Source organism: Mastigoproctus giganteus, chromosome 4 (genome assembly GCF_048544385.1).
Source record: "Mastigoproctus giganteus isolate SK-2022 chromosome 4, ASM4854438v1, whole genome shotgun sequence".
Lineage (NCBI taxonomy): Eukaryota > Metazoa > Arthropoda > Arachnida > Uropygi > Thelyphonidae > Mastigoproctus > Mastigoproctus giganteus.
The window spans coordinates 74,589,121-74,601,124 of record NC_143578.1 but is presented as its reverse complement, the minus strand read 5'-3'; the positions used below and the strand labels follow the sequence as shown (position 1 = coordinate 74,601,124).

At 36.2% G+C, this 12,004-nt stretch overlaps 1 protein-coding gene across 1 annotated transcript in view; it reads right to left on the bottom strand.

Moving 5' to 3' along the window:
- Positions 1-12,004, bottom strand: part of LOC150086838 (uncharacterized) — a 120,212-nt gene that overhangs the window by 86,746 nt on the left and 21,462 nt on the right. The window contains exon 4 of the mRNA XM_090372291.1: positions 4,631-4,734. Within this exon, the coding sequence (XP_090228417.1) occupies positions 4,631-4,734 (104 nt within the window). The remainder of the gene's footprint in view (positions 1-4,630; positions 4,735-12,004) is intronic.

Below are 12,004 nucleotides of genomic sequence, written 5' to 3'. Positions count from 1 at the left end.
TGATCACTCATTATTGGCTCGGCACTCGCTGGTTTGTTGCACAATGAGTCTTCTTCAGAAATGTTTCAAGAGGCGTTTGTGTCCAAGATAATCTCATAATTATAAATTTCACGATTGCATGCATAAGAATTTTTTAATGGCACACGCAAATTGCAACTAACACGATTAGCATGGAGTAACAAGTTTACGAAGCTTATAAAAAAGTAATGAAAAGATTCTGAAAATTTGTTTTTTTATACGATTGAAGATTTCTGTAAAGGAGAAACACATTTCACGATAATAACGTAAAAACCACACAATTCCAGCTATCAGTATTTTCACAAATGCAAAAAGATCGAGTTTACTACCTGTTTATAATTGCTTGCAGTATCAGAAAAGCCCAATAAACCTGAAGTGCAAATTGTTTTATTGTTTTATGGTCGTGACCACCAGAAATGTACTTTAGAAAAATATCACAAAGGCGTTTAAAATTGATTCTTAAAACAGAACATATGATAACGATGAAAGTGTAGTGCATTTTAATGATTTGAATTGATAACTAATACAATTTACAAACCAAGCTCATGAACTTTTATATGGCCTTAATGTCGCACTCATGGACTTAAAAAAAAAAAAAAAAAAAAAAAAAAAGACATTTTAGAGAGATAAATAGCTTAGTTATACAGCAAAAATTAACTTCCGAGATCTTGAAAAGAATTAGCAAAAAACAATGTGTTATTGGATTCACATTACGATATATTAGCGATACGATGGTGTCTCTGGAACGGATTATTATTATTATTGCTCTTATATTATTTCTCACTGATTGGGGGATTCCACTCCGTGACGGGTACTGCTACCAAGGTGGTTGTAATGTCTGGTGTTATTGCTGGTCGAGGAAATCTCTGACTATCCTACAGGATTGCGACTTTCTCGAGTTCCTTGTAGGCGTTCTCTGGGAGACCTATTGCTGCTAGGCTGCTATGTAGAGTGTTTGGTACCATACCGGTGGTTGACACGATGATTGATACTTCTTGCATATGCCACATCTCCTTGACTTCATGTCTCAGGTTTGCGTACTTCCTAATTTTTTCCTCATGGATTTTCTGGACATTACTAGTGTTGGGCACCGCTATGTCAATCAGGTAGGTAGCATTTTCCAGCTTGTCCACAAGGATTATGTCCGGTCTGTTGTGCGGGATGGTCTTATCCATTGTTATGGCGCAGTCCCAGTACAGCTTATGGGTTCAGGTCTCTAGCATTGCTGGGGTTCGTACTTGTGGTATGGTACCCTTTCTTTGGTCAACTGGTATTTACTCGCTAGCTTCTGATGTATTATCCTGGCTACCTGGTTGTGTCTACAAGTGTACTCAGTCTGGGTGACACCTTGCAACCCGTGGTGATGTGTTGGATCGTTTCTGAGGCCAGGTGGCATCGTCGCCATGTGTCATCTAACATTCCGGGCTCCTTTGCGATGTATTTTTTTTAGTTTCTGGTGTTGATTACCTGGTCTTGGATGGCCAGCATAGATCCTTCAGTCTTGGGGAAGAGCATCCCACTTGTGAGCCATGCATTGGAAACAATGTTATCAATATGATCTTGATGGAGGTAATTGTAGTGTCTTCTTTGCCCATCTTTCTAACTTCATTTCTTGTGCCGTCTGGGTGGATGGGGGTTCCTCACTTAGGTTGAGTGGGGTATACCACTTATCTATCTTCCTTATGGCCTGTTGGAGTGGTGCTGTTGTTCCCTAAGTAATCCATCAGGTTAACTTTCGCCGTTTTCTGTTGCTCTATCAAGTCTATCAGACCCCTTCCACCCTCTTTTCGAGCTATTGTTAGTCTCTCCACTGCTGACTTCGGATGGTATTGGTGGTTCTTGGTCATCATTGTCCTTCGCATATCTTCTAGCTCGGTGTTAGTCCAATCTATGACCCTGAAGGTGTATGTTAGTACTGGAGCTGCATAGGTGTTTATGGCTTTAACTGTGTTCCCTCGGTTCAATTTTGCTTTCAGCAGGCTTCTGAGTCTCTGATGATATTTTTTGGTCAAGCACTTCTTGATTTCCTTGTGCTCTAACTGCTGAGCCTGCATCATCCCTAGGTATTTGTAGGTCTCTCCTTCTGCCATAGCTTCAATCTCTTTACCAGTCAGCAGCTGGTAGTTTCGGCCAATTAATTTCCCCTGGTGCAGTGTGTGGGTCTAGACCAAATTCCATCCTGATGTCCTTACTGAATTCTTTGGTGATCCGGAGTAGTTGCTGGAGTTGCCGCATAAAGCTTGATGTCATCCATGTACATCAGGTGGGTGAGGGTGTACAGTTCTTTCTTCCTTTGAGATTATATCCATACTTTCTGCTGTTAAGCAAGGTGGATAGCGGGTTGAGTGCTAGACAGAACCACAGTAGGCTCAGAGCATCACCCTGAAAAATTCCTCTTCTAATGGGGATTGGCCTGGTTGTGATGTTCTCGACCTTAACGGTGGTACTCCATTTCGCCATTGTTGCTCCTAGGAAGTTTGTCACTACTGGATTGACCTTGTAGATCTTCAGGGTTTCTATTAGTCAGCTATGAGGTACAGAGTCAAAGGCCTTGCGGTAATCGATGTAGGCTGTGTATAGGTTTGCGGTGCTTCTTGTAGGCTTGCTCCATAACTACGGCATCTATGGTTAATTGCTCCTTGCATCCTTTGCTCCTCTGCTTGTATCCTTTCTGCTCTTCGGCCATGATGTTCTGACTCTAAGTGGTCTGATATCTTCTTGGTTATGCAGCTGGTCAGGATCTTGTGCATCGTTGGGAGGCAGGTGATTGGCCTATATTTTGCCGGATTTCTTGTATCTTCATCTTTAGGCTTCAGATATGTGATTCCTTGAGTGAGAAACTTCATGATTGTCTCCGGGTGCCTTATCATTCAAGTGAACTGCTCTGCTAGGGGTTTCTGTGTGCAGGTGAGCTTCTTGCACCAGTAGTTGTGGATGTTATCAATTCCTGGGGTTTGCCAGTTGTGGGTGTTCCTGATCGATTGTTTTACTACTACTTCTTATCGAATCTCCCATTCTCTCATCTCTTGTATGTCCTTGGTTTTCTTCCGTTCTACTTCTATCTATGGTGCTCTGCTGTTATGTCTTACTTCACTGCTCCAGATATTTCCCCAGAACTCCTCAATCGTCTTATTCTCAGGTGGTCCGTTTCCTGATTTCTCATCTTCACCCAGTAGAAGGCTCTTTGGTCCTCATCGAAGATTTGGTTATTATTATAAGGCGTAAAGTGTAAGGAAGCCTGAGGCTTATGCTGCACCAGCCAAAAAACAAAAAAAAAAAAAAAAAAACCTTCTCGTGTTACCCTGAGAGAGAGAGAAAGTCAGAAGCAGAAGGGAATCACCAAGAAGAGAAGAACAATGATATCCAGCTCAGAACCCTGGGTTTGCCAAGCCCATACTCACCAGATGTGAGCCCCTAATATTGTAAAGCTGGGTACACTGTATTGAATAGCTACACACGTGGTTTGAAATGCAGTATTTATGAATGTAGTATTTTTTGCAATTAATCTTCATATTTTCGATTTTGTTGATACTTGGGGGGGGGGACTCATAAACCCGAGAACTCGTAAAGCGAAAACTGCCTGTATATGGGAAAATCCCTCGGCTCCTGGAAATTCTGATATTTTAATGTAGTTAGATACTTTGTGGGCCTTGGTGTTTGAGGGGAGTTGTGCTAAAATAATAACAACAATTGCCACTGACAGCAATACTAAGGTACAGGAGAAGTAAAATAAAAAAAAAATTTAAGAAGAGAGAAACCTCCTCCTCTTATGGAGTTGCTGAACTTGGAAAAAGTTCATAAATCAGAATTTCACATGGAGTATAGTGATATCATACCTGCTAACTTTTGACTTTCAAAAGGCTGGAGAGTGGATAAATGTAAGGAAGAGGAAAGCAGATTATTTAAAATCCGGACTTTGGACTTGAGTTAAATTTTGCTGACAACATATGTATTTTATATTAAAATAGAGCAAAGGGATTATTTACGAGTGCAGTATGCTTTCAAACATTAGCTTAACCAGGATTTTTTTGTCTGTAGATTTTTGTTTGAATTGTTTGTTTGTCATCAACTGGTTATGACTACTTCAAGAAAGATACTGTTGCAAATTCTGTTCTCTTCAAGAATGCTGAATCAAAGTTTTGTTTATAGCAATAGATGTGAAGCTTTTTTTTTTTTTTTTTTTTTTTTTTTGTCAAATCTGGCTGTAACGAACAGGTAAAATGCCAAGTGACTTGAAACAATATGTTATATTTCAAGCTTCCTTGTATACTTGTCACTTACCGCCCAACAAAGGACTATTGTATATATATTCCTAATTTAAGAATTTTTGCTTCTCCTCTCCCTCACCATGCCGTATTGTAAGGGGGAAAAACTCAATAACAGGACCTTGCTTATGACATTCCTGTCCATCCTGTTAATAACAATGAAGGCTTGAATTAAAACACGTCATTTTCAATCCAACAAATATGGCCTCTTTGTTGTGACTAAGGTATTTGTGATCAAGGTTTTTTTTATATAATTTAAGAATCATAATTATTTTTATTTTAATTCTTCAATACTGAACTTAATATTTTTTTAAAATGGTTTTAATTCACAAAATGAAAACTGTCACCTGAGATTCTGTTCTAGGAGCTACTGATGCTATCGGCTGATTTCTTCTACTAACAGGCGCACCACCCCCTGGCCGTCCCCAAGGATTCCAATCTTGCATTTCAGCTATATCAAAAGAAATTACCGATAACTTACTGCAGTATACTAATATATCAAAAGTAAAATACAACTGCACAAAACCCATTCATAAAAATCTGTATATCCTTACACTATCAAAATGAACTAGACATATCGCACATGTAATGCAGTAGGGCCACATGGCCAAAATTACATATTTTACACAGCAATGATTTGAATGTGATTGTTCTTGATAATAAATGATGTAATTAAGTTACAGTTCCACGTTTGGTGACTATATTTCATTGAAATCTAAGTTTTAAAACATGATTACTAAAATTATTGTAGATTATTTCTACTTTTGAAAAATTTGAGATAAGGCTGAACTGCACTGACTGTTTTATTTTGTGTATTCATCTATGGCCATAATGCCTTAAATTTAAGAATGATAAATTTAAGGAATTATGGCCATAGATATTATTTTATATATAACAGGGCACTTATCGTTACTGAATCTCCGTATCATTACCCTACACGTAACTCAGTTTTAATAAAAATTCGAGATGTGGCCTTACTGAATTACATGTGCGATATGTAACTTATTTATTAGATTAAATTATGTATCTATGAATAATGCATCATACAAAACTAAAATTTTGATTTTAGGGCAATGAATGGCATTGACTTAACTATAGTAGATTTAAGACTGGACTGTAAGACTGCTATATGAGAAACCAATCATCATCATTATTTTAACCCAACAATGCATCAGAAAGGTGCAGCTGCAAGTTAACAATCATGAGTAACACTTTAATTACTGATTAAAAATCTGAAATTTTTTAAAGATTCATAAGTACGGTTACCACAATATAGTCTATGAACTTTTTTTTTACAGTTTTTGAAGAGTAATTTACATGCATGCCTGCCAGATGCAGTACTGATTCACAACTGTCATTGTGAAGAATAACATGGGAGCTGATAAGCGCCACCATTGCTACCAAATTTTGAATTACGTTGTTCATAGTTCAAGATTACTTCCTTTTCCTTTCCCACTAGCTATATAAATATCAAGTCTCACATGAGTTGCGTTTGAAAGAATGATACATAAATTTCAATTTGGAAGTGAATAATAGTATATTTTATACATATTTATTTTTATTATTTATTTATTTTTAAAAATATTTCTATATATAATAAACAGAAATATATGTGGAAGCAAATCCTTCAAGTCTCATGTGCTAAGCAGAATCAGGTTTATTTTATATTTAACTTTTTTTTTAATTTCTGCAGAATTAATATTTTTTGATTGTTTGAAAATAAAATTATGTAAAAAACTTTTTTTTTTACATAATTTTAATTTAATTTTATTTAATTTTTTAAACATTTACATTTTTTTATTAAAAAATAAAGGAACATATAATATATAAGTACTGCAATCCATTCAGAAAAGATGAAATATTAGTATTATCTAAGCAGAATTAAAAAAAACAAAAAACTTCCTGGAATTAAAAATAAATTTTTGCACCTGTCAGGTGGAGCACCACTATGTTTGCTATACTTTTAGGTGTTAACCCTGTAGTAATGGTGGTGTCCCTAATCGTCACAAATATAGTGGCACTACAACTGATGCGTGTGAACTTTCTTTTTAATTTCGGGAAAAAGTTGAGATATTTTTCCTTAGGATTTTTTTCTGCTTGCGGTATATCAATATTTCATCTTTTCTTAATGGAATGAAATACTGTATGCATTTTTTTGGTTTAAATTAAAACCTTAAATATTTAAAATATGCTGTGTGTTTTACACCCTTTTTTTTTTTAAATTAATTCTGCTGAAAATAAAATAAAAAAATTTATGATGAAATTAAACTTTTCACCTCTTCCATTTTTCAGTTTAAAACTGTTTAACATGCAAAATTTTAAATATACACATGTGCATATATAACTTTTTTTATTATTATGTATAGATAATTTAATTTTTTTTTTAAAAAATACACATTAAGATGCTATTATTCACGTCCATGTTTTAATTTTTTTCAAAACTTATTTCAAATTTTATTTCCACAGCACACAACATTTAATATTTTACATATTTAGCTAACTATTGCTTTGTGTTTATTATTTAAAAATAAAAAGAATTTTTCAAAAATACAGTTCACAACTGTCAGCACCATTAATAATCATTAGATCCCATAGTATAGTTCAGGTTATATAAATAACCTGAACTTTTAATTCAGAACACACAACTCTAAGCTTCACAGAATCAGCAGCTGTCAGTTTCCCACAGCAGCATTACTATAGCACTAAGAAAAAAAAAAGATAAAAATTCAAAAGCCCTACAGCAGAATTTGCTGGTCCCGCATGAGGTATATTGTCAGGGAAATGGGGAAAAATATAGTGTGCAAAAAAAAAAAAGGACAACTGGAATAGGACCAGGATATGTCTGACAGGAGGCAAAAGATGAAGATTTTGTAAAACAGATATCTTTTAAGAGCACAAAAGGTGATAATGTTGTATACATTAACATTAAAAACATTAAGTGTATGATATCTATCGACTTACTTAACAAGTATAGGGCAATGTTGAGGAAAGGTCACGAGTTAGGGTTAATTTTGAAAGTGTCTGCAATTCTGCCTAAGCACGATATGACAGAGTATATGATAAGTCTTGTCAATCAAGTTGGACCTGGATAGACTGTGTAAGGCTCATGGGGTAAAATTTTTCTCAGCGTGGTCTGTGTTTGACAGTAGAGATTCCTTCTACAAGGATGGCATACATTTAAATAGAAAGAGTGCAAGAATATTTCTTGATGCCATTAAGGCAGTGTTGGGTGGATTAGAAAACCATTGGCTTAGGTAGATACAAAGACTAATAGATTAACATAAGCCATGGACAATGGCGAAAGTGATCCTTTCTCTGCTTCTACTGGAATGAGCAGGAGGCTTGGAAGCAAGGTGCTGGGGATTTCATGGATTGCTGAGAATAATCCTGAAACAAGTAAATACATGGGCTGTGTTAGGGTAACTAAGACAGGTGCATGTATACTTGCATGTGCACCAATGTTAGAAGTATAGTAAATAAATTTGATGAATCTGAACTGTTGCTCAAGTGATGAAATGCAGAACTGTGGGGATATCAGAGACAGGGTATCACTCAAATACAGTATAACAGGTGCAGAATGAGGAGTACAATATACAGTAATACCCCGACTTACACGAACTCGGAGTTACGCGGTTCTTGATTTTTTCGTTTGGCAACACTGCCGCCCACTATCTTCAAGGTCGTTTTTCATATGTTATCGATATACGGTGCAACGGCGGAGAGTGAGAGCGAAAGATGAACAAAATTCAACTTTGCTGCGCATGAGCTGCACACACATATACAAGAATTTTCCAACTGTCATATTTATATGTGTGCATCGAATTCGTGCTCAACATTTGTCGGAAATTACATTGTTTTCACGAGAGAAATGGATCGCGTCGGTCGAGCCGTATACAGTCAGTCCTCGTATAACAAGTGTTTACACTACATGAATTCGATCATACACTATTTATAAATACGGTAATGATATCTTATAATATAACACGAACCGAATTGGCTTATGCACGATTCGCCTTTGTGTTTACAAGAAATGGCAGTCGAATGTAGAATCACCCCAACCGAACGCAACACTATAGGAATGAAGAGAAGATTCTGAAAATGTATCTGTTTTAGGGGAAACACATTTCACCATAATAACGTAAAAACCAACACAATTCCAGCTATCGTTATGCAATTAGATCGAGTTTACTACCAGTTTATAACAGATTCCACTAGCAGAAACGCAACTGGGTTTTTATTGTTTTATGGTAGTAACCCCTAGAAATGTGAGGTGTTTATAGTGTATCTCTGCCTTTATGGTTTATTCAGTTGCTACATGCGCGCAGCTTTGTTTATGCGTATCAAGCGTGCCTCCTCGTTTTGTAATTATGCTTTATTCCCTAAAAATGAGTAAAATACTTAAAAGGTGTGAAAAGGAAGCGTACTGGTGAAGACACTGCAGATTCAGAGAGAAAAAGAAAAGCAATTATCGATAAACAGAGGCAGACTGGGTCAAAAATTTATAGTGGCCTCATACTATGGTTTATGGCCAAAATCACACAGGCCCACCGGGGTTTCCCCGGTAAGGCTTATGGCCAGTCGGCCTCTGTTGATAGAGAAAAAAATATGAAATTGTGAAACGCTTTGAGCGAAATGAAAGACCATGTGATATTGCACGTGCTACAGGCCTAAATGAGGCAAAGGCGAAAGGCACATGACAAATGCAAACTTGACAGAAGGTCTCAGCTCAATTGAAAAGGGCTTAAAAATTTTAGAAAACAGACTACAACGAAGAACGCGTTATAGCTACAAAGCAAGGAATAAAAAAATTATTAGCTTGCTACGAAGAAATTCTGAGTGAAAAAAAGAAGTCTCTGTGTCGCCAGACGAATTTGTTAGATTTTATGAAGCCATTGACATCGAAATAACTTTTTTACATAAGTCATTTATTTTTTTAATACATATTTTGTATTAATATGTATAAAGAACTGCAATTTTATTAATATTTTTCTTCTAAACTAGTGTTTTTGTTAGTCCTTGGTCCCAATTAAACAAAATTTATATGTATTTATATGCAAAGTTGTACCCCGACTTACGCAAATTCGACAAGCGATTTTCGTCGGACCCGCCTATCGCGTAACTTCGGGGTATTACTGTATTACAGAAAGGACACACAAGAGGAGAGAAAGGGTGATTCTTTTAGTTAAGAAGCTCAAAATCCAAGGTAATACATCCACTTGACATGGGTTGCCAGCACAATGTTGAGCCAGTTTGATGTGGCACTGGGATTTACTTAAAGATGTAACTACAATCAGGGGTAAAGGGAAGGGTTTTTGCTTTTATTGAAGGCAGCTACAGTGATCTCAGGCAATTTTTAAATTTTATATTGTAGAACCAACTGATGATGTTACCAACAGCAAATTCTAAATGGGAAACATTCGAGGAAATAATCATAGAAGCTGCTAGGCTTTACATGCCAACTAAGAAATACTGTTCTGGGTTTAGGCCTAAATAAATGCCACATAAAATATGCATAGGATGCATATAAATTAATGGGTGATACAAAAGCCTATGGTAGTTATAAACTAGTCTGCATCAATCCAAAAGGATGTTAGGCAAACTAAGGCAGAATATGAGATTTGGCAAAGGAAGCAAAGACTTCTTTTCTTATGTAAACACTAGAAGAAAGGTGATGAATCACATAGGTCAGTGGACCTATGTGACGAATCACATAGGTCCACTTGACAGTTCCGATGATTTTACTGTTAATGATCCTGCTCAGGTCACTGATAAGTTGAAAAAGTTTTTTGTATCTACATTCACACGCGAGGAATTCTTTAGGGAAGTGGATATCAGAAGTTTATCAAACTCTTAACAGAGAGCTAAATGATTTGCAATAACAGAGAGGGAAGTGGAATAGGAATTGCTGAAATTAACCATAAGAAAGGCACCTGGGGTGGTGGGATTTGCCCAATTATATTACGGGAGGCAGCAAAAGAGGTAACCAAACCATTATCCGTAATTATAAGAGCATCTCTGGATTCATGGGAAGCCCTCAAGGACTGGAGATGTGCAAATGTACATCACAAAGGAGGAGGATCAAAGAGTGACATGAGTAATTACAGAACTGTTAGCTTAACTTCTATTGCAGTGAAAATAATGGAGTCACTGGTCATCTAGACAGGAGTGTAGTTATACTTCAGTCACAACATGGGCATGCCAAGGGTCAACTTTGTCTGACCAATTTGATTGGATACTGTGATGCAAAAAATAACCTTGATATCATATACTTGGATTTTAGGTATGCTTGTGATACTCTTGCACATAATAAACTGCTGCACAAACTGGACCTGTGTGGCATTAAGGGAAAGTTACTGCTATGAATAAAGGGATGGTCAAGTGCAAGAAGAAAGAGTTATCAATGGACACTGCTCTTTGTGGACTAATTTTATTAGTTGAGTCCTTCACGATTCGGTGCTGGGCTTATTTTCATTTTATGTATTTATTAATGAAGATATTAGCATTAGCATTAGTAGAGGCATAGGATGCAAGAAGCAAGCTTATGCAGCATCAGTCAAAAAATTCAAAAAAAAAAAAAAAAAACCGTTCCCATTTATCCAAACATGCCACACATGTAGTCAACTATTTAAAATAAAACTTCTGACTGAATAAGGGATATATCTTCTAAACTGTTTGCTTGCTTTAGTTAAACAACTTACAACATATTATAAATTTTAAGAACTTTCAAAAACAGTTAAATAAACTGAATCCTGATTTCAAAATAATAAGAGCAATCAAACTTAAATTTAATTATAATCTACATACAACTATAAGTCAAACTATTTTGTTTATTTTTTTTTTTAATATAGTATATTCCCCAAGTAACTTTTCTTATAATGTATTAAAAGAATTTTGTTTCAAAATAAATATACTGTTGTTATGAATTCAACATTTCTGTATCCACAAAAAATATTAATTCTGAAAAATGGAACAGACGTTTATTATTGATAGACAAAATTTTATTATAATAGGTATCTTAAAATTATTTGCTGCCGTTATCAAAGCAACCTGATGACCTTTTTCTCATGTGGTTGGCAGCCCTGATCCCAGCAGGCATTGTGACAGTAGAGCATTGAAATGGTGACAGTGCAGGAGAAAGCAATGTGTGTATTGTTGTTGTGGGATACCAGTTCTCCACCTACAGAACAATCAGTGAGGTGATGGTGGAACTGGCAGTATGCTGCACCAGAAAGGAGCGGGTAGACTTAGTGCATCTGCAGATAAATTTTCAGAAATTAGCCGAAGTCCAACAAAATCTATCTGCCTGGCAAGGCTGCAACTGCAAATACTGTGAACAACATTGCACAATGTAGTTTGCAAAATATTGAAACTTTATGCTTTCAAAGTGCAAATTGTCCAGGAAATTAAGCTTCGTGACAAATCACAATGAGAGAAATTCGCTGTTCATGTACTCAACCATATAGATGAAGATGAGCACTTTCTGGAAAAATGTTGGTTTTAGTGATGAAGTAACATTCCACCTGTTTGGTAAAGTTAACAGAAAATTGTTGCATGTGGGATTCTGAAAACCCCACTCAGTCCATGAACACAAGTGTGATAGCCCAAGGTCTGGCATGCACTGTCCTTCAGCCAAGTGACTGGACATTGTTCTCCCATGAAAACACTGTGAACTCTGCAAATTACCCAGATATGTGTTCTATCAGAAAGATGGAGCACCACCA